General features: G+C 42.6%; 1 protein-coding gene across 1 annotated transcript in view; it reads left to right on the top strand.

Moving 5' to 3' along the window:
* Positions 1–4,994: 4,994 nt before the first annotated feature.
* The window catches only part of ANXA5 (annexin A5), a 37,064-nt gene continuing 18,636 nt past the window's right edge, over positions 4,995–23,422 (top strand). Inside the window, exons 1-4 of the mRNA XM_004716486.2 lie at positions 4,995–5,108; positions 5,352–5,392; positions 19,885–19,969; positions 22,647–22,741. Of these exons, the coding sequence (XP_004716543.1) occupies positions 5,384–5,392; positions 19,885–19,969; positions 22,647–22,741 (189 nt within the window). The 5' untranslated portion in view covers positions 4,995–5,108; positions 5,352–5,383. The remainder of the gene's footprint in view (positions 5,109–5,351; positions 5,393–19,884; positions 19,970–22,646; positions 22,742–23,422) is intronic.

The following is a 23,422-nucleotide window of genomic DNA, read 5'->3' as shown; positions in this document are numbered from 1 at the left end:
AATACCTGATAAACAGAGCACAGACAATAACACAGACGAAGGACTTTAACTCCAAGAAATAGGAAGAACACGTTACCTTGGGAGAGCCTGATAGACATTCTAAATATGACTTTTGGACATTCGTCAAGGGCTCTGCCGTCCTTCAGGGGCCGGGTGACCGATATTTATGTTGAGGAAGTGGTCGAGATTTCTCAACTGCCAATTATTTATGTCATCCAGAAATTTAGAAAATTTTAAGTCCCTCAAAATGTGTAAATTCAATGAACCATTCAAAGTAGAACCTTTATGTGGCTATTTCTCTTTTTTATATCTTCCACCCAGCCATGATATAAAATTCACCCCCCTCTCTCTCATTGAGTCGGGGGACTCGATGGCATCTCACGAGAATGACAACAACAACATGATGTTACCTATTGGTCCATTACATAGAGTGTGGTTTTCTTTTGAGTTGTGAATTAGGGAAGCCCTTTCTGAGATTGGATCAGAAACTTTATTTTTTCTGAACAGCGTCTTTTTTGGCACTTCATTCCCTTACCATACAACTTAAAAGTTCAACCATATCACAAAGAGTTGTACAATCTTTACCAATATTCATTTAGAAAATTTTCTTTTCCTCTGTACTCACTGCTATTCATATATTTTTCAAAATTGATAAAAACACAACAAAACAGTCACCAATGTGACAACTTCTTCATGTATAATTCCGTGTCATTGGCTATATTCTTCATGTTGTACAAACATCATTGTTACCTCTCTCCAAACTGTTCCACCACCATTAAAATTAACGCAATGCCCCTAAGCAAAAACTCTTCCTTCTTCACCCATGAGTAACCATAGGTCAAGTGTGTTGGTTTCTTTTTTTTTTTAAGTAGTTTTCATGATATAATATTCACATACCATGAACTTCCCTAGTTAAACCGCTTCTAAAAAGAGTCATACATACATTATTGCAATCAGTTCTAGTCCTCTCTCCCTCATCCCACAACCATTGATTGTTTCCCAATTGCCCTTCCCTCCTCATCCCCCTGCCCTTCCTGAAAAACCATCGTATCAGTTATTGTCTCTATGCATCTACCCCTTCTGTGCTTCCTAAACTGGGAGGCCTAACAGAAATAATAATAAGGCAAAAAACAGAAAAAAGAAAACAATAACAACGATACTATAAAGATAAAAATAAGGAGTAAGAAAAAACCACCAACAATATTTAAAAAGTCAGAGATGAAATTTCTTTCTGGGAACAATGGAGAAATTTCTGAGCATGGAGCAAATTCAGGTTGGGTCATGAGGGAGGTCCACTGACCAAGTATCCTATTACAGCCTGGTTCCACCATCACCAAGTTTCAATAACCTCTGTCTGGCAGTAAGGCTGTTTGAGTCCCTCACCCGTGACTAGAGATCTGCCACAGGCCCAATCTGACCAGACACTCTGCAGATGGGTTTTGGGTTTCCACTGTCCTCCATAGCCTTTTACAAATTAGGTGTTCACAATTTAATCTCTGATACTTTTCCCTTCATCAATTTGGATTTTTAAATTATGATCTTTGGATCACACAGGCTGGTGTGCTTCTTCCCTGTGGACTTCGTTGATGCCTCACTCAGATGGCTGCTTGTTTGACTACAAGCCTTTAATAGCCCAGACATTATTCCAATTGGCATCCAGGCACAATCTGCTTTCTTCCCCACACTTCTTGTAGCACCATGTCTTCAGTGATCTCTTTGTGAAGGCAAGAATCAAGCAGGCCCATGTAATAAGAACTAACTGTTCTTGGATTAGGGCTAGACTTATGGGGGAGGCCAGAATCCATCTGCCTGTCCCCAGGTTATGAATGACTGGTTTACTTTGGCAGTCATATTATGACAAAAACCAAACCAAACCAGACCAATAACAACAACAAAAACAAACAAACAAACAAACAAAAATGACCTTCCAAAAACAAAAGAAACCTTAAAAATAAAACATTGTCAAATCATTCTCTTAGGGTATAAGGTGATGAGTAGAGACTTTAATGAATAATTATATTTCATTGTATTTTACAATGATTTATTGAACACCTTTGGAAAATGCATATATAAGATTTTATATATTAATGATATAGGTAATATATATATACTAATACTAAAATTAGAGATAGATTACAAACGATGAAAATAACATTTATAATACAATCAAAATGCAATTGATTTAGAGGAAGGTCGCTAATATTTCAATCAAGGGATATATACTGAAGTGACATTTGAATTAGGATAGAGAAGAAGGCTTTTTTATTAAGCAAGGAAGAAAATAAAGAGTGATCTGGTTAAGTAAATAACTAGACTAAGAGAAAAATGTGTGTGTGTGTGTGTGTGTGTTGTGTGTTTAGAAGCAGAGATAGAGGGAGCTTGCCTATTCCTTCAACTGTGAGGATTTTGGTCGTCCTATACTCTACAGTGTAAACCGAGAAAAGATAACAGTTGTCAAGGATTTCATTGACTATGCTTCGATTCATAGTCAATGCTCATGGAAGCAGCAGTCAAGAGATCAAACAAGACATTGCATTGGGCAAATCTGTTTAACAAGACCTCTTTACAGTGTTGAAAAGCAGGTGGGTTACTTTAAGGACTAAGGTACTGCCTCGTGTGTGTGAAAGTTGGCCATTCAATAAGGAAGACTGAAGAAGAATCAACACATTTGAAGTGTGATGCTGGTAAAGGATATGAAAAGTTTCATGAACTATCCAGGAACAAACACATTTGTCTTGGAAGACTTACAGCTAGAATGCTCCCTAGGGGCAAGGATCACAAGACTCTCTTCTCATGTATTTTGGACGTGTCCTCAGGAGAAACCAGTCCCTGGAGAAGGACATCATGCTTGGTAAAGTAGAGGGGTGGCAAAAAAAGCAGAAGACCCTCAACAGGATGGATTGACAGAATGGCTGCTACAGTGGGCTCAAGCACAGGAGCCACTGTGAGCACAGCGCAGGGCTGCGCGGTGTCTCGGTCTGTTTACACAGGGCTGCTGTGAGTCGAAACGGACTCAACGGGCACCTAACCACCACCACCACCACGTTGGGAAACCAGCGCTTGCCCACTGTCATTCTTTAGCTCAGTTTCATTTTTATTCACAGCACACATCATCCTGGACATCGTAGGTATTGGTTTATTGCCTGTGTCCTCCACCACAATGTATGACCGATGAAGACAGGGACATTGTCCATTTACTGGTTATCCCAGTGGCCAGAGCTGTGCCGAGTTGGGAGGAGTAGTTGAATGAATTGATGTAGGGACAGAAATACCAACTTGCATATAGCAAGATACTGAGGACAACAATTTGAGTTCTTGTCATCATAGCGCAAGTCATTAAACCTCGAGAGGGCCCAGTTTCCTATAAAATCAACATGGCTACAGGGTTTCTGATGTTCTTTCAAATGTCATTCCTCTTGGAGTAAAAAGTGGAAGAAGCAAGGGGAGAGAAGGCTTCAGGCCAGATTAAAGTGGGTCGTGACAGGACAGCACGCCAGCCCATAGAGGTGGGAAAGATGACAAGGGAAGGGGAGGGTAGCTTGTTAAGAATGCCCCAGCATCGGGGGCTGACTGATGAAAGGCAGCTGGCTCAACCATCAGCATCCTTTTCTATCACAAGCAGCTCTGGGTTGGACGTGTGTCCAACCGTGTGGGCAGGTCAAAGGAGGGGGCAAGGCCACACTTGAGACTGTGGTTTTGGTGACAAGTACACTAACCAAATAAATGTCCTGGAGGGAAAAAAAAAAAGAAAAAAGAGTGCCCCTGAGAGATGCTGAATGGGAAAGAGGGGGCTCCCAGGAAGCGGAAAGGGAAAAAAAGGAGGTGGAAGGGTGGTTAGCTCCATATAGTTGCATTTTTGCTTCCCCTGGGGGTGGGGGGGCATACAGCTGTGAGATGGTCAGCATCTGATTAAATGTACCAGCCACATGGGTGAGGTTTTATACAAAGAACTACATTAGCTCAACTACAAAAAGCTCTTCCTAATCACACCCTCCTCCCCCCACCCCCACCCCCATCTCTATCTCTTCTAGTTGAAATCCCACAGGATTCCACACATTTCTTTGGAGAATATCTCTTGGTGTTAACATTGCAAGCTTCTGCCCTAGGGCTAACTCTTGTTGCCCCGCCCAGGCTCCTCCCCGAGGCGTGATGTCCAAAGCACTGTCCATCTTTGCTTTCCTGCATCGGCTTAGTTCACTACCCAGCTACACGTGCACTTACACATCCATGAGCACATCTCATGCTTATAGACAGTACTCAGATGTTACACCCATACAGGGAAAGTCCCAGTTCTAAATTTATATTAAAGCTCAAGGCTGGTTTTGAAAGGAGAAACTGATCCCTGGCGGAAGCTTTAACACATCCCACATTTACAACCAGAGAAATTAAGAGAGGATCATCTAGATTCTGGCTGTCACTAGAATTTACAAAAATAAACTAACAAAACCCAAAACAGCCCAATACCGAGAGCAAACACCTTGGAAATGAGCTCCAAAACTTCATGTGTTTCTAGTACACGGGCAAAGACGCCCTCCTCTTGGCAACAATGACTGTCTTGCCTTCCAAAAAGGTGCCCACGAAGCGCACTGCTCGGTTGAAGCACCAGGGAGAGGCCACAGGCTGAGCCCAGCAAGCCAGAATGTGGGACAGCTCCCCAAGCTGTTTCCGCAGAGAGAAGACAAGGCGGTCCACGAGTCTTGGAGGAGCAGTGCCTTCTCCTGCAAAACCGAGCAGCAATAGTCAGTCCCAATTACACCTTTAGGGCCCGCGATGCGCCACCCTCAGCACAGACGGACCGCCCTCCACGCAGGCGCACTGGAGTGGCGGAGCTGGGAGGTGGACCCGAGTGGCGGGGCGGGGCGGGGCGAGTGGTGGGCGTGGCCTGTCAGGGCTGTGGGCGGGGCGGGCTCGCGCAGGCTGGGCCAGCGCCCAGTAGGGCAGGGCCCTGGCGGGGCGGGGCAGGTGGAGTTTCCGTTGCTCGGAGCAGTTTAAGAGCAGCTGTTCTGTGTCCTCTCCGGCCACATCTCAGCCTAGCCCCGAGTGACACAGCCGCCCAGCGGGATTCTCTGCGTCCACCTGGTCCTCAGCATCTGGGTCCCTCTGACTAGGTGAGGACTGACTAGCTCGGGAGGAAGCTTTCTCCAGAGTGGGGCTCAAGGGCGCTGGGCGCTGGTCCAGCCCCGGCGAGCGGCCAAGTGCGCCCCTACTCGCGGAGAGGGCGACCCCACCCTGTGCGCTCGGAGCTCGGCGCGGAGTTTAGGGGCGCTGCCCCGCAGACCCGCTCTCTGGGGAGGGGCAGGGTCGTGGGGAGGGCTTGCTGAGCCAGCGCCGTGCTCTCCCCTCTCTTGCAGATTTCCATCCCCTTCGGACCGGAGCAGTCGCCATGGCACAGGTAAGGCCCGCGGCCTGCGCCGCGCTCGAATTTAGACCAGTAACGAATCCTCGACAAACGAGTGCAAGAATTGTTTGAACAAAGAAAGGCTTAGGAGTGGAGGAATCCACCATCGGAAAGCCTTGTGTACATTTCTAATTTCTCCTATGTTTGCCCTTTCCGTCCCCCACCCTTCCCGCGGGACCCTTGCGCCCCCTGAGCCCCCGCGCAGCGTCGCTGGGGCCGGCCTCGCACTGGGAAGCTCGGATCCTGAGCGGCACCCGGTGACGTGGCCGGAGTTTAGTGCACTCCCTTTTCTTGAGTGAATGTGTGCAAGCGGGCCCTCCCCCAAATCCGAAGAGTCTCTAAAATTAGAACTAGAGCAGGAACAGCGCATTGTGGTTCTGGGAGGCGAAGGCACATTTTCTTCTCAGCTTCCTTTTATTTTTCAGCCAAGTTTCCTGTATTTTAATACTGTGGGTGGGCACTGGCTTTTTCCAGTCGCTCGGCCCGATTTTATCGAAATTGTTGTTTTTTTCTTTCCTCCTTCTTCTTTTCTTTCACGCAGTTGATTAAAAAGAAGAGCTGCCTTTCTTAAGTCGTGAACTCGTGGAACAAGTTCTGAAATCATCTTGGGACGATTTCAGAAGTTGATTCGTCTTGGGACGATTTCAGAAGTTGATTGCCTAAGATTGGCTCTCTGCTCTTTTTCTTATTTATTAAAAGTGTAGGATGGCTATTCTCGCTTTGTTACATATATATGTATATATACATGTATATATATATATTTATATATATATTAAGGTGACCAGATTTAAATCGGGACACCATTGACGGGGGTGGGGTGTGGGGGTGTGTTCTTGATTAAAAGCTTGGTCTATATGGACCAAATAGTCCATTCCGTAGCTTGTCGTGCATTCTTTCCAAAAATCGGGACGTCTGGTCACCTTAATATATATATATAACACTGCCACTTCAACTCATGGTGACTCCTAACTCGATAGAATTTTCTGATAGGGATTTCCTACCGGTGGGTCACTGAGCATTTCCTCTGAGGCTTCTCTGCGTGGACTGCTGGGTAGCCCCTGGGGAGGGAACTGTTGACCACCCCAAACTACTTTAATGCATGTGAAGGTGAACAAACGCCAAACTACCCAACCCCCTTGCTGTACAGTTGATTCCAAATCACAGAGTCCTTGTAGGGCCTAGTAGAACAAGCGGCTCCACAGAGTGCGCTGTGAGCTTCTCGATGTCGCCTGCCTTCGGAGGCACCTTTGGGTGAGTTCGAGCCGTCAGACTTCGGTTGGTAGTTTGGCATGTAGTATTCCAGCACATTATTATTGCTTGTGTCCATGGTGGGACCCAGTGGTTTAAAAAAAAGAAGAAAAACCAAAATCCCTCAAACACCCCAAACTAATTTGACCAATCTTGTCAGTCTCCCTGGCTTGTTATAGTCCAGATAATTAACAAACGAAACAGAAAACCAAGTGTTTTAACTGCCTAAACAATGCCCTCTCTCATTTGTGGTTCCCTTTTTATCAGATTGCCTAATTGAAGCTGAATAAACTTTCCTAGTCGTTTCCAGGAGAAAGTGGAAGGATTAAGTTGAGTTGGTAACTTTATTAAATTTATACAGTATGTCCATTCTTCCCTCCTCACTCACACTTACAAAATCTTAACAATGTATCAATTCTCGTATTACTTCAAATGGAAACTTTAATTTAGGCCCCACACCCCACCCATATTTAAAGGATACTTTTATGTGGAACTAACTTTCCTTTCCGCCCTGATATCCTGGTGTGGTGAGGCCCACTAGCAAACATTAAAGAATGATTCCAAAACCTCACCCCCAACTTGTCTGTTTCTTCAGTCTCTTTTTGTGAATTAACCCTGTGAGGTTTGAGGTTTTACACTCAATCCCTCTTAATTATGTAGACTATTTACCAAATCTAATATTTGAAAAGATACTGATATTTTAAAAGAATGTGTTTTCTAACTGTGGACTTTAATTTTAATAATTAAAAAAGCAAGTTAATCGACCCTTAAATATGCCGGACTTAAAGCTGTGTATCTGGTCTCCATCACAACACAACACTAGGACTGTTTTCTGGCCAAAGCACAGTTTTTAGTAAAACATTCCGAGTAAAGTGAGCAAAGATACAATGTGGAATTTTGTTTTAGCTTTGTAGCTAGTTTTCCAGGGAAACCTTGGAAGAACAACATTTTGTTAAAATATTTCATTCTAAGGCAGAGTTTTACTTAGCATTTGTTGATGTAAGTAAAATGCCTCGCTAAAGGAATTGTACTTTTGCTGCCTAAAATTTACCTCCAACTTCAGTGCGGTTGTAGGATTGCTGGCTGGAGTAGCTTCCATTTTCTGTTTCAAGAAAGCATCCGCTGACCCGTTGGTATGGGAACCAGAGGCCTCTGTTATGGAGCAAAGTGGAAACAGATTTCTGACTGAGCTGTGCATCTTTGAGCAATTTAATGTATTAGTTAATCATTAATGTCTCTCATTTATTGAAAAATTAAAATGTCACATTCCATGACAGTAATCTTCATGCTTACACACTGTATCTTCTACAATAAGGTTTTATCCTTACTTATGTTTATAACACTGTTTATAGCATTCAACAAAATTCTGGGAGCTCATTGTCATAGAAGCAGATGGCAGACATGACCTGCTTGTCAGGAATTTAACCAGAAAACATTGGTCCACTGATATTTGATACATTTAATAGAGTATCTTATCAAAATAGGTTTTTTCAGTGATATTTTATATGCACTCATATTTGTCTTAATATTTACATTTAAAATGCATATTATGCTAATATCATTTTCTCCAGTTAAATGTTACCCTAATCATGTCCGGTTTGGGAGGTGAAGCTCTGGCAAAAGAGAGGGTACTGGAACTTGATAACAGATGACTTACATTCCTCTTAGCAGTGGACCAAGTATTGGGCTGCTTACAGTTAAAGAGGTAGGCTGCTCTTTCTTGGGAAGATTTACAGTCTTGGAAACCCCAAGAAGCAGTTCTACTCTGTCTTAAGAGTGTCACCCTGAGTCCTAATTTACTCTATGGCAGTGGGTTTTTTTGTTATTTGTTTGGGAAATGCAGTCACAGCAGTTGGCATATGAGGAGTAACCACCACTTGTTTGTCTTTTGTGGTCCTAATCCTAGTCTATTAGCATTGAAATATGTGGGATTCTAGCAATTGGTTGAGGTGATGTAGACACACAGTTTAATGGGAGGTTGCCCAGTTTCCCTCAAAGGGAACATAATGATTAGCTGTTATCTCTTCAGTTATATACAAGGGGACTTCAAAAGATTTGTTGAAAATAAAATATGATGGAAGTTTTCCATGCCATGAAATTTTTGAAGTGTTCTCATACAAAGCACATTTAAATCAATTTTCTAAGTTAGATTTATGCATGTAATCAATTCCTGGACAATGTTTACTTTTTGTATGTTTGGAACCATTCGTGGATTTTAGCATAACATTTGTTAAATGCATAATGAAATATTGTGGTTTTTCAATCAACTTTTTCTGGTTTTTTATACTTAGGTTGTTGTTGGAAACTAGTTCAACCTGGTTCAAGTTATTTTTTAAAGAATGTCTAAAGAGCTGTGGACAAGTGCTATGAATCCTTTCCACTTGCTTTCTGTAGTTAATGTGTAATTATATAAATTGGATGTTTCATTAGGTTGAAGGGTCATTTTCTGAACTTGACCATATCTTTCCTGCTGGGTTTTAAAAATTAGGTTCCGAGATGTTTCTCTCTTACTGTTTAACTTGATCATGTTGATTTTCCACCCCACTATTTAGCTGGAGCCAATTTGTTTTAGTTCCAGTAAATTATTGTAGTTAAGTACTTCAAATTAAATGGGCCTGTGTTCCTTGAGTTTGACTGTATTTCGTAGATGAAAATTTCATTTTATGAGTTTTAATTCATTTAAGGTCTGTATAGCTTTCATTTTTGTTTGGATAATGAAACTTACAAAATTGTGCAGCTGAATTTAATTTAATTTATAATGTTTATAAAAAGTTAACATATCAAAAAAACCCAAAAGAATCATATTGTTGAGAATGAAGGGGGTTGGAGCAGAGACCCCAAATCCATCTATACACAAGAGGGTATCCCCTCACAGAAGGGTCACAAGGACGGGATGAGCTAACCAGGGCGCACTATAGCACCAATGAAACACGCAATATTCCTCCGATTCTTTGACGCTTCCTCACCCCCACTATCATGACCCCAGTCCTGCCTTTCAGTTCTGGCTAGACCAGAGCATGTACACCGGTACAGATAAGAGCTCAGGAGACGCGGGATCCAGGTCAGATAAACTCCCCAGGTACAGAAATGGGAGTAGTGATACCAGGAGGGTAGGGGGAAGGTGGGGGAGAGGATGGGAAGAAGGGGGACTGATCACAATGATTGATGCATAATTCCCGCCCCTCTCCAGGGGGATGAACAACAGACATGGGTGAAGGGAGCCAGCGGTATGTGTAAGATATGAAAACAATAATAATTTATAATTTATCAAGGGGTCATGAGGGGGAGCAAGTGGAGGAGGGAGGAAATAAAAAAGAAACTGATACCAAGGGCTCAAATAGAAAAATAAATGCTTAGAAAATGATGGCAACATATGTACAAATATACTTGATACAATTGATGTATGGATTATTATATGAGCTGTACGAGCCCCCAATAGAATGCTTATAAATAAATAAATGAAAGGTGGAGCAGGGAAATCCCAAAACAAACAAACAAAAAGTTAATGTATTCAGGGCAGTAAGAATGTCATGAAGGTAAAATTAAACCGCTGCATTTTCACATACAGTGCACCCACATAAATCACATGTATATACATATAACATGCACAGTGCCTACAGGAGACTAATGTGAGCGGGTTGCATGGTTTGCAGAAACTCTTATCATGTGTATATTATTTGCACTGAATAATAATAGTACTTTCATTTTCACTAGAAACTTCATGAGCACCAGAATTATGTCACTGTTATATATGTAAACTGTGCAATGTTTGATGTGAACTTATTCTGGTGCTTTGAGATTGCTGTGCCCCGTTCATTTACAAAGGCTCTGTGCCAAGCACGGACATTCCGTGTAAACAGGTAGATCTGAGCTGAGGCTCTTTCCAGAGGAGCAGACTGGAGTTTGAGGGCATCTTTTCATGCCATTCACTTGAAGGTCAAATCTCTCGGTGTCACGTGATTCACTCTTGGGCTCTGAGAACAGGGCTGCCTGTTTACCCATGGACTGTGCTGTTTGGGTAATCCCTCTAGTTCCTGTTTCCTTTGATTTTTGTCTTCATTTTGGATACTTGTGAAGAACTAGGTGAGAAACGCTTGGCTGCTTTTGGCAGGACAGTCATCAAATCTGAATTCCAGGATTCTTTGGAGGATGTACTGGGGTGCTCAGGCTCCTTGTAGGTGGGCAGACTGTAGCTTCTTATTTTTTATACTACCTTGGAACTTTGAAATGCTGGAGATATAACAACACATTACATACAGCTTCATCTCTGAAATACATTTTACCAATATCTAAAACCCCAACCAATTGCCACTGAGCCTGCCTGATTTAAGGTGAACCCATATGTTATCTATGCACTCCCAAATTTCACAACTACACCAGTGATGTTTTAAAAAGAAATTAGTGCTCCTAAGATACTTGCTTTAACTAATTTTTGGACTAGCCTTTCAATCTAGTAGTTTACATTATATGTAAGCATATAAGCAACCGATTAATTGGAAGGAATGGATACTGTAATTGGCATCATTTATTCGGATGTCAGTTCCTAATTGTTTTCTTTATTTTCTATTTGGGCATGCATTTTTGAATGTTTGAAATGTATGAGTTTCCACTTGTGTTAGGATGGTTTCTCAATAGAGGACCCAAATAATTTATGCTTATATTTATGTCAAGAGAAATTTATATTAAGAAATAGCTCACACAGTTGTGGTGTTGGCAAGTTTAGTCCAATTTCAAGTCTGTGGGTCAGATATGAAGCTGAAGATTTCTCTTGACCGCCACAGCCGGGGGGCTGGGAGCTGATATACCCAGGATCCTCAGGACACCATGAGCTGCAGAGGTGGGTGGGTCCAAGGCCAGCAGGTCTAGCTTCTGGCTGGAATGGCAAAAGAATCTAAGGTCAGTAGGTCAGATGACAGGCTTCTGATAGCTCCTGTCATTGATAGGCAACGTTGCAGGCTGTTGACTCAAATCCAAAGAACTGGAGGTTGATGAGCTGGATGCAGGATCCAGGCCAGCAAAAAAGCAAGCAAGCTTTCCACAGCATCCTCATTAGGAAGCAGACCACAACCCTGAAGAAACTTGCTTTCAATTGCAGCAGGGCTTTGATCTGAGTAAGAGCGATGTACTCAACCCCAGTCTTCTTACAATTGCTTGGCTGCTCACAGCAAATACCATTATGGACTCAATTGTGTTGTATTAGGTCACATCATGGGGATTGACTGGGCATCAACTCCCAAACCACTGAAAGCCCTGGCATAGCCGAGTTGACACAAAATCTATCACATAGAAGACAGAAAGGGAAATGCAACTAAGATTTATTGAGCAGGAATAGTGTCAAGTCCTCTGTATACATTATTTAATACACGGAATGTGTTTTTGAAACTAAGTCATACTAGTTTTGCATCACAGCAGGGGAAATCAAGGTTATTTGGTTGGCATTAGCTTGAATGGGACACAAGAAGGAACGTTAAAGCATTATATGGCGAGGCAACAAGAGTACATGCACAAGCTCAAGAGCGTCAATGAGTTTGTCATGAGTAGGGACCATGGGTAGAGTGGTATTGCCCAGATAAAGCTGTACTCTGGTGGGGAGATGGTGCCCTGTGTGGGGACAGGATTCCTGAAATCAGACAGGAGCAGAGCTGGAGAACAGAAACCATCCTGTAGGTAACGGAGAGCTATCAAAGAGTTGTCAGTTGGAGTGTGCCGTGGTCAGAGTTGTGGCTAACGAAGACCTTCTTGGGGTCGTGATTATGGCATTATTTCTGAGAGTTGTAGACGTGGGGTGGTGGGGTAGCAGATGAGGGGGAGGGAAGAAGAGGTAAATTGGACATTGGAAGACTGCTTAGAAGTTGGTTGCAATCATCCCAATGAGATGTCGGCTGACACTAGGAAGTAGCTAGGGCTTTAGGGAGAAGGACTGTGAGAGAGGGTGGTCAAATTTGGTGGGTGATTGGGGTGGTGGTTGGTGGAAATGGTGAGGTCAGAGTTAGGATGACTGGCTTGGATGAGGGAGTTATTGTGTTTTTCCTTGAGAAACATTGAAATTCAGGTTTGAGAATTCACTGAGGATTGCTTTGAGGAAAGGAAGAGAAAATTGGTTAGTAGTAGATTTTCTGAATTTGAGTTCCTTATAAAATGTTTAGTAGTGCTATCTAGTAAACAGCAAAGTATGTTTGATCTCTAACTCTTTCATCTTATAGAGCATCCATTTGTGTATTATTCATCTCTTCCTAGAACTAAAGGATTTGAAACATGTTTTATACCTTTGCTTTGGGCCAGCCATAGTCGATTTCTGCCTCATGTCTACATACAAAATGAAATAAAGTTGGAATCTGTGTGTCTTTATGAGTCATCAATTAATGTAATTGTTTTCTGAAGCTTTAGTGTGGAGGCATTGGTTGGTGGTACAGCATTTCAGCTATTATTCATAAAATGTCTATTTGCCCAATTAGGTAAATAAGCACACATCCTTTCCTCTCCCGCATGTGTACTCATTGGGGTCGTTTGTTCTCTTCTAAGAGTGCCCAAGTCAACTTTACCTTTTTTCTTGGTATTTGCAAGGGTGGAGATTCTTATACTGATACAGAGATACCCATAGCATTAACTAACAAAACAGTTTTAAAGTCATATTTATAAGATCTTAGTAAGGGACAAAATGTCTTGTCTACTACTGTGCAAATGAAATATTTTATGGTAATACTTCCCCCCACCTTCATTTCTTTTTAAGAGAAAGGTCAAAGGCAATAGAATGGAAGGAAGCCAACCAGGAAGACTCATGAAAGAGAAAGGAATGTCTGTGAGAGTGGGTTTTTAGTCAAATGGCGTTTCAGACTTTGAGCTGAACGCTTACCTTCTTTTGGATGGATAGGATTAGAGCAAGACTAAGGATGGAGAGTTTTTATCACTGACACATAGTGTTTGCAGTAGTACCCTTTAGTCCTCTTTGGAAATCCTAGCTCTTTTTTTCTGAAAGTTATTTCTGAAAAGTCACAGCTATTGAAAGCCTTCTGGAGCCCAATATTAGAATGGATCCGTTTTTATTACTCAATTTTACTATGAACTGCTCTATTTGGAGAGGTGAGCCAGAATCACGTGCAGTTGGCTTCCCCTCCTGCCCACCGTTCCAGCTGGGTTGCGAGGGCTTTCTGCTGCAGCCTGTTTGTGAAGAACTCCCCTTCTCTCAGGCCACATGCATCACTGCGCAAGTACAGTTCGTGACATCTGATTCTGGATTAGAAGGATATGGAAGGTGGACTGGGTGTTTGATGAAGTACTGATTACCTGACAGTGGAAGACATATTATTTTAAAAGAGTTTGATCTTTTGTATCGTCACTCACAAAGCCTTTAAAATGTTTCAGACAGGTGAATGTCTTCAATTGTAGATTCTTGAAGTTATTACCTCTATATTGTTTTCCTGTGTCCTTCCATCCTCTGTAGAAAAAGCAATCCTTTGCTTGTTTTCAGTTCAATTCTATTAATTTTATCTCTGCACACCTAATCTTTGTAGGTAGAAGATTCTTTTTTTCATTTAGAAACTCCCTCTTGTCTTCCCACCAAACAAAAGAATATTCAAAAAATCCTTTAAACAAAATTATAGAGCTGGAGGAGCAGACGTTTTTGAAGGTGAGAGTTAGAAGAGTGAATTATATGCTTTGTCCACATGTCTAGAAATATATAATAATTACCTTGGCAGAGAGGGCATTGATGGCAAAGATAAAGAGAATTACGAAGAACTGATATGGGTAAAGGGAGCAGTAGATTGTGATAGTTGGAATTAACCTTAAGTTTAACTTACACTTCTGAAGAGACATGTGTGACTTGGGGCTAGTGGGTAAGTTGCCGACAGGAAGCAAGGGAAGTCCTCTTGTATGAGTCAGACTTCGTAGGGCAGACTCTTCTGCGTGGGCAGCAGTGGGGTTTGGACCGGATGACCAAGCAAGGGTTCTGCCCTTGTGACTCATGTCTGTGACTCACATCTGGCCCTTTAACCAGGAGGTGGCTTTCCTAACTTCGCTGGATGACTCTGATCGTATGGCATGTAGCAGAAGAGTTTCCAAATTTCTGGAAAGCTCTCTAAAATAAGGCCTGCAGCTATTTAATCTTCAGGGTTAGTAGCTATCGTGTGGGAACCCTTCGCTCCCCTTTCCATCCTATTTCTTCTCCTCTCGGCGCTCAGTTGTCTGGCCTTATTAAGGCAAATCTCTCTTACCTCCTCCAGAACGTCCTTTCTGCCCTGCGTTCAACCTGTCCTTCGACTGGAGATGCTAATGTCTTCATAGTCTCCAGACTGCTTCTCCAAGAGTGCCTCCTTCAATCCTTTCTTCTGAATGACTTTTCTCCTTTCGTCGTGATTTTTCTCCATTAGTATCTTATTTCCATCTGTCAAATGGCTTTTGCTGAGATGTTCTACCTTCTAATTTCACTCTTCAATCTACTTCTGCTCTGTCTTTGACAAAGACCGCTTCATTATCTAATTAGCTAAGTAATTATCTTATTATCCAAGGCCTCCTAATTACCAAATCTAGTAGGTCCTTGTCTGTCTTACCTCTCACTTGACTTCCCTGTAGTACCAGACACTGCCGCTTCCTTTCCTCGGGGAACATTTTTCTCCCTGGACTGGCAGGGCCTCACCCTCTTCTGGTTTTCTTCTCGCCATTAAGGGAAGCAGTATAGCCTCAGCAGCTCAGTCTCATGACCTGGGTTCTTAGTTGAGTTGCCAAACTTTTCTATGCCAGTTTGTTTCTTCATTTGTAGACTGGAGTTTCACACAGGTGACCCATAGGAAGTTCTGAGCACAGTACCTGGTTCGCCACCGCCCGCAGAACTGTCAGCTGCCATTCTGATGATAGGTGACATTCTCATTCTCCTCTGGCTCTTCTTTCTGCCTAGTTGTTTTAAAAGGTTTTTAGAATTTTTAATGAAGATATGATTCACATGCTATACCTAAAAAGAGTTCAGTAATGTTTTAAAAGAGTTGTATATCCATCACCATTATTAGTTCCACTGCATCTCCCCTCCTGTAGTCACTATTTGTTCCCCAATTCCCTTCAACCTCTCCCTCCCCTCGCCCTGGTAAGCCATTACTTCAGTTATTGTCTCTACATTCATCACTTCTGTGCTTCATAAACTGGGAAATATGCGCCCCAAAATGAAAACAGTAAAAAAAACATATATTTTTTTAAAAGTGAAAGAAAAGGAGATCAAATGACCATTATATGGCACTTTGATCTGCCACAAATGTTATTTGTGTCTCTGTACTGTGGCCAGAGGGGATCTACCAGAGATCCATGTAAGTACCCTGCAGATCGATTTTAGGCTCCCACTGCCTTCTCCCATAGTCTAATGCAAATTGGGTGTTTACAGTTTAAGCTCTGATATCTTTCCCTCCATTGTATTCAGATTTTGTTACTTGTCATCTTTGGATCACACAAGCTGGTGTGCGTTTTCCATATGAACTTAGTTGACACCTCACTTAGATGGCTGCTTGTTTGAAGACAAGTTTTTAAGATACCAGACACTATTCTTTTTGATGGCCATCTGCCCAATCATAATGTCTTGTGTGCTAGCCTTCCTTCAGACTGCTTCAGTCACACTTGTGTATGTGACAACTCACAGCCTGCTTCTCTTCTGCTTCCATTCTTCTGTCTTACTGTGGGGAAAGGAAAAGTCAACCTTTCTACTCGCCATCTAAAAGGGAATCCTCTCGATGGTCCTCATTCCCCTTGAGCCCCTGTTCTTATCGTTTCCTTTCCGTTTCTCCTGCTCCTCTTTTAGATCAGGCTCTCTTTGCTTTTCCCCGGAGTTCATCTTGTTTCAGTAGGGAGTGGTTGAATTCTCACTTTTCACGCGGGAGACCAGACTGAATCTTAGCCAGGGCCCTGATGCCCTGGGTCAGTGTAGATGTGTGTTGCTAGGATGCTAAACAGGTTTCAGTGGAGCTCCTAGACTGAGGTGCAGTAGGGAATACAGTGTGGCGTTTTAAGTCAAAACATCACCCAGTAAAAACCCTAAAGATCCCAATTGTAAATCAGAGCTGATCCCAGGGTGGTGCAGGAGCAGGCAGCAGTTAGCTCTTTTGTGTTTGGGGGGTCACCATGAGTCCAGGGGCAGACGCAATGGAGGCTGACAACGGCAGCACTAGTGTTTGCAACAGTCTTCCTGTCTCCACTTGTGAGGACGATATTTTATTCTTCCCAAAACAAGCCTGTATAAATAATGGGTGCACGTGCACAATGGGTGGAAATGAAAACATTAGGTTAGAAAGTTCTGGCATAGCACAGTTATGCATACACCGGGCATGTCTTTTGGCATTTCCAATGGTGAATTTTGGCCTCATTCACTGTTCGAGTAAACCAGCCTCTAGCAGCCAAGGGGGTCCGTAGGAGCAATTGTATGGTTATAATATATACAGATCATAGTAAAGTCATAGAAGATAGGAGAGATAGGAAAGAAGGTAAAATAAAAGAGTCAGACATTTTATGGTAACATGTTCACTTCCAGGATGGCCATGATCTCAGCAGCCAGGTCGAGCAGAGAGCGGAGGAGGAGGAGGGGCAGAGAGCATATGCTCTTTATTTCTGACCAAGGCCTATATATGCTTAGGGGTGTCCAAGCCCCCCTGATTACAGGTAACCCCATAGGTAACAGGAAGGGGATGTACAATAGGCATATGCATCACAGGAAGGGGATGAGTTAGGGGTGTACACGCAATAGGAAGGGGAGGGATTTGGGGTACACATGTGACAAATGAGCAGACCCCAGACTTAAGATGGTCATCCTTGAGTGGGCTCCACCTTTCCACTTGGCTCTCCTTGAGGGAAGCAATCCACTATCCTTATCAGAAGGGACTGGGCCCTACTTAGGGCCCACAATCTGATTACTCTAGATGGTTAATAATCCCCATGGAGAATTCCCTCTAAGCAGCTTGCATTGACTTCCAAGTGTACAGTCATTTACCATGTGTAGCAAACAGATATATTTGGGGGAGACAACCTGGGGAAAAACCCTTTTGCATCCCAGAATTCACCCTAATTCAATAGCTCAAAAAATGTTACTTTCCGTCATCTTTATATAATAATATTTGACCCACGAAGACATTCCAAATGTCTTCTTGAGTGAATGGGTAAACAGATATATGAACTGCCATATGTATTATTATATAGTTAGTCTTACAATCTCACTTAAATAACTTAAGACAGCTACTCATTTTTCAGACAGTATTGATGATGTATTGGGCCAAACAGAGAAAAACTAGCAATTTTCCCCGGAAGAACTAACTTAATCTTCACCCACACTAATTCTCAGGATGCATCCTCTCAGGCACGTCTTAGCACTTTCCTTTCCATATTCTTCTTTTATTCAATTTGCTACTTTTAATTATATGAAAATATATGAAACTGCCAATATTCAGTCTTTCTTTATCGACCGGTTCGTGTGGGTCAGTCTGCAGGACCAATGGAAGGGACACATTGGTCTTCTCTGCGCTCGCTGAATGGGTGAAATGGAGACCGTCTGGCTGCGGGTGGGTCCCACTTGGCAGAATGAGGAGCTTAACTTCATGACTACTCCCTAAGACAAGTGGGAGAGAGGCTTATCCCTCCTCTCCTTTTTATGGTTAGAGTTCTTTGTTTAGCTTAGAGCAGCAGTTTTCAACCTTTGGGTCTTGACCCCTTTGGGGATTGAATGACCCCTTCACAGGGGTTGCCCACTTTATAACAGTAGCAAAATGACAGTGATGAAGTAGCAACGAAAATAATTCTATGGTTGGGGGTCACCACACATGAGGAACTGTATTAAAGGGTCGCAGCATCAGGAAGGTTGAGAACCACCGGCTTAGAGACATAGGGCATGAAAACTGCAACTTACTATGGGGCTGGGGGATCCAACTGGAAACACCTCTCTTCTCTTGGTAAGTACCCTTCTCGACTCATGATCAACACTTGATGCTCAGGATGTGCGCCTGTGGGATTTCCTGAACATTTTCCCACAGCTGATTCACGTGCCTGGCTCCATGGATGCCACTGTTCCAGGTGGCATACTGGTAATTCAGAACCATTCCCTCGAGAAAGTCTTGAAGCTGACGTGGAACCCCACAGGTGTTTATTTCCCCTTGGTTTTGCCCTGTAGTAGCCTTTTCCTCTGGTGTCTTTAAACAAAAACTACTGGATTTTGGTATGTTGACAAATGCAGTAATTGGCGTCTGAGGTAGAATCAGTCCCCCTACCTCCCATCCCCTGTGAATGACTGTCCTTGCATACATTCATGATAAAACACCTGCAATTGTAAACCAGGCTTAGTATCCTGTCACTCCCTCCTGCTGCTCCTGACGGACCCCAGCTGTCTGCTTCTCAGTCTCAAATCAAATGATATCTTTGTAAGAATTATCCGGGATGAAAAAAAAAAAAGATTTACTGATAAAAGTAAATGCTGGGAGACTCCTAAAGTCGTATTAGGGTGTTTTTTCAGAGCACATCTGGAGTGATCTAGTTCATGTAAAGGCCAACTGTGAGCCTCACTTTGTGCCCTGTGTAATTTATAAGCTGTGGCATTTCCACAAGGATACAGAGTTTATGGCCCAATATTAGTAAGGCATCCTGACCCTAAAGATCTAAGGATAATTTCATAGTTTTATGGGCATACGATAGTATTTGATGATGCAAAGTACTATAGGTAGTAGCATGATCTATAAGAGGAAGCCTTACAAGAACGGATGTCTTCTAACAGACGTCTATAAAGTTTTAAATTGAAAAGTTTGCGCCCTTGTGCCACATGTATCACCAAACACCTCTGCAGGCTTTATTGAGCTTTTTAAAAATTCCTGAGTAATTATTTGGAAACAGGCTTAGATGAAATGCCAAGAAGATTGCTTAGAATTGAGTGCTGGGGTGGGGCATCAGCTTTTACTGCAAGCTCAACATGCTCCCAGAACACAGTAGGGCGAGACTTTACTGGGAGAAAGCCTCCCAGGAGCCCACAGGCAGTGGTGGGACTTGATTCCGGGGGCATGCCTGAAGGAAAGGGCGCCTTTGGAATGTGCTATGCCAGGAAAGCTGGTCGTGTTAATCCATGTCACATATGAACAGATGAACCATGTTGAATTTCCAGTGGGTCACAGATCTAATCAAATGGTAAATTTATTTAAAGACTGAATGTGACTGAGTGGCTTACCGTTGATATGACTTGCTTTGTTATAACTAGCCATGATATGAATAACATCTTTGTTCCTTTTTCGTAGGTTCTCAGAGGCACAGTGACTGCCTTCCCTGAATTTGATGAGCGGGCCGATGCAGAAGCCCTTCGAAAAGCAATGAAAGGCCTGGGTAAATCAAGCCACATTTATATTCTTAGAAAATGGGGCATTGTTTTGTTTTGTTTTTCAAACAAACAGTCCTTGATTTTTATATGAATAATTTTAGAATATTTTTACGTGCCATTTCTTAGAGAAAAGGTACTTTAAGATAATCAATGAATACCAATCCGGCTAGACCAGAGCATGTACACTGGTGCAAGTAAGAGCTGGAAACAGGAAATCCAGGACAGAAAAACCCCTCAGGATCAATAATGAGAGTAGGGATACCAGGAGGGTAAGGGGAAGATAGGGGAAGAAAGGGAGAACAGATCGCAATGATCTTCATATAACCCCCTCCCAGGGGGATGGACAACAGAAAAGTGGGTGAAGGGAGACATCAGTCAGTGTAAGACATGAAAAAAAAATTATAAATTATCAACGGTTCATGAGGGAGGGAGGACCTGGGAGGGAGAAGAAAAAAAAAATGAGGAGCTGATACCAAGGGCTCAAGTAGAAAGAAAATGTTTTGAAAAAGACGATGGCAACGTATGTACAAATGTGCTTGACACAATGGATGTGTATGGATTGTGTAATGTGTATGGATTGTGTAATGTGTATTGTGTATGGATTGTGATAAGAGTTGTATGAGCCCCCAATAAAAATGATTAAAAAAAGATAATCAAGGAATACTCTGGACTATCCCTAATATTCAGTCTTTAAAAATGGGTGGGAAGTTAAAGTCAGCCTCTTCCCACCCTACGCTTTTCACTTTACCTGTATGGAAGTGGCTCGAGTAGCTATCCAGTCCTCACCGAGAGAGATCAGCTGTGCGTAGCTCTTTGTGCCTTACTATCAACAAGATGTCCAGTTCTACTTTCTCAAATAAACAAACAAAAGGACGACAAACAAAATAATAATAACTCCCCCTCCCCAAACTCGTGACTGCTGCCACGAGTCAGTTCCAACAGGTGCAACCTCCAGTGTGTCATGTCTAGACCTCTGATCCATAAGCTTTTATGGGGAGGAGGTGTCGGGCCTGCCCCCTGATGCTCCTGTGGGTGCACTCAAATGCTTAGGTGCCTTTTCTGTTAGCAGCAGAGTGCTTCCCTGTGTGTTCCATCCAGGGACATGATCTCCTTTCTGGCATGGACACCATCTCCCCTCGAGTTCCGCATGTAATTGATCTCCCTGTCCTCAGCTTCCTCCCACACTGGTGCCCATGCGTAAGGATCCAGTTTCCTCTGACTCTGCTCTGGTCTGTCATTCTGTATCCCGAGCAGGCTTTCTGCCCTTGCCAGACCTTTCATCAATGCCCCAGCCCACCTCGTATCCATGCGCCTTGGATTGTCTACTACTCATGAAATCCCTGTGTTTCCTAAGGCTGTACGTTCCCCTCATCTTAAACGTCTTCCCCCTTTCTTTATTGAACCCTCTACTAAAGTCATAAAGAAGAGTGGCACAATCATCACCACAATCAGTTTTAGAATATTTTCTTCATTCTTGTACTCATCTTTATCAGCTCCCCATTTCCTCCAGGCCTCCCCTGCCACACCCCTAAGGAACCATTAATCCAGTGGTTATTTTCTCTGTAGATTTACCCATCCTGGATTCCATATACAGAGAAACATTAAACCACGAACAAACTAATAAGAATGAAAAGTAAAACAGATTAAATACCTCAATCAAAAAGAAAGCAGAAAATATTAAAAAAAGAAGAAATTTAGATGGATCCTAAGGGAGATCAAATGATAGGGCACTAAATTTTAACCTCATGGCATCTGTAACCATCCACTTTTCAGTGCATTCTGCATATTAGCAAGGCTATTCCACATCCCTGGTCTTCTATGGTGAGAGAGAGAGAGAGAAAGAGAGAGAAGGAAAGAACTTCTTTTAAACTCCATTTAACACTTGGGTCTCTCTCCTGAAACATTTATCACATGCTACCTGAAGCCACAAGTAACTCTGTGTTTTATATTTTTCATGTTGCATTGTCTGTCGCTTAGAGCCAGTGCCTCTGTCTCTCTCCTCTCTTGATCCTTTGGAACACCCAGTACTGTCCCTTGAGAACAGTAGTGCAGTTACTCTAGAAACTGTTCGTTGCATGGAAAGCTCTGAGCACTCAATTTTTTAAAAGTTGAGAGTATTTTAACAGCTTCTTTACAATATGCCAAGTAGTTTATTTTAGAGAGAGAACATTTTCTATATTATAACTTTAAGTATATATTATACAAATATATGTACAAGGAGGCTTCAAGAATCTTTGTGGAAAAATCGAATTAAAAAATAATGGCGTTTTTCCACACACTTAATAAAATCACTTTATTGGGGGTTCTCATAACTCTTATAATAATCTGTTTGTCAATTGTATCAAGCACATTTGGTCATATGTTACCATCATCATTTTCAAAACTTTTTCTTCCTACTTGAGCCCTTGGTGTGAGCTCCTCTTCCCTACCCCCATCCCCCATGAACCCTTGATAAATTATGTATTATTATTATTTTCATGTTTTACACCGGCCACTGTCTCCTTTCACCCACGTTTCTGTTGTTCATCCCTCACCGCACACTTTTTGAAGCCTCCTAGTGTGATGAGCATTTTGTGCTTTGATATAGATGAGGAAATACAGCAGCCAGGGAGATCCAGGCAGAGGTACCTGGGAGAGTGGGCACGTCAGAGACCGGATGTAACTGTTTAAACATAATTGCAGGTACCGATGAGGAGACCATCCTGACGCTGCTGACATCCCGCAGTAATGCTCAGCGCCAGGTCATCACTGAGACCTTTAAGACGATGTTTGGCCGGGTAAGACGCCACTTCATCCCGGGCTTGACTGTGAGAGCAGCTAGGCATTTCAAAGACTGATTTGAAGTCAGTCTTGGCCAACATCTATTTTGTGATTCTGACTTCTCTAGTCTTTGCTTTCATGGTCCAGTTTTCTCTTAATTATTCGATGTGCGTCTACAATGCCCACCCCGGACTTCATTGTGTCTCCTAGCTTGATGCTGCCGAGTGCGAGCGATTTCATGGTGATAACTGACCTCTTGCTTTGTGTGCCTCCCACTCAGGGTTATTGCTGACCGGTTTTGTAGGTTTCAACTTGTATTGCCATCCACCCTGTGATGCCACAGTCAGAGACGTGGCTCCTTTTGCTGTGGTTTCTAAATAATGAAACTATTCGTTTTTGATCCACAACTCAAAGGCAAAAGACTCCGGCTAAATTGTCATCAAATGAATTAGCATATACATGAAAAACGCAAGTGTACACTTATTATTCTGGAGTTTGTATTAGTCATCCTATTGAGAAAACAAACAAAAATGGAACTACCTTGAGCACCATTGCTGGTTGCCTGACATGTTGCAACAGACAGAGAGGAAATTATTTCTTTAGTATTTATACAGACAGTAGCCGCTGTCTTACAGTCAGGAGCCTAGTGATGAGCATCATTGGGTATGTACAGAAACGCCAAACCAACTCACTGCCAT

The sequence above is a fragment of the Echinops telfairi genome, unplaced genomic scaffold, assembly GCF_000313985.2.
Source record: "Echinops telfairi isolate 266 unplaced genomic scaffold, ASM31398v2 ScPeMD7_33;HRSCAF=127, whole genome shotgun sequence".
Classification (NCBI taxonomy): domain Eukaryota; kingdom Metazoa; phylum Chordata; class Mammalia; order Afrosoricida; family Tenrecidae; genus Echinops; species Echinops telfairi.
This window is presented reverse-complemented; position numbering and strand designations above follow the sequence as displayed.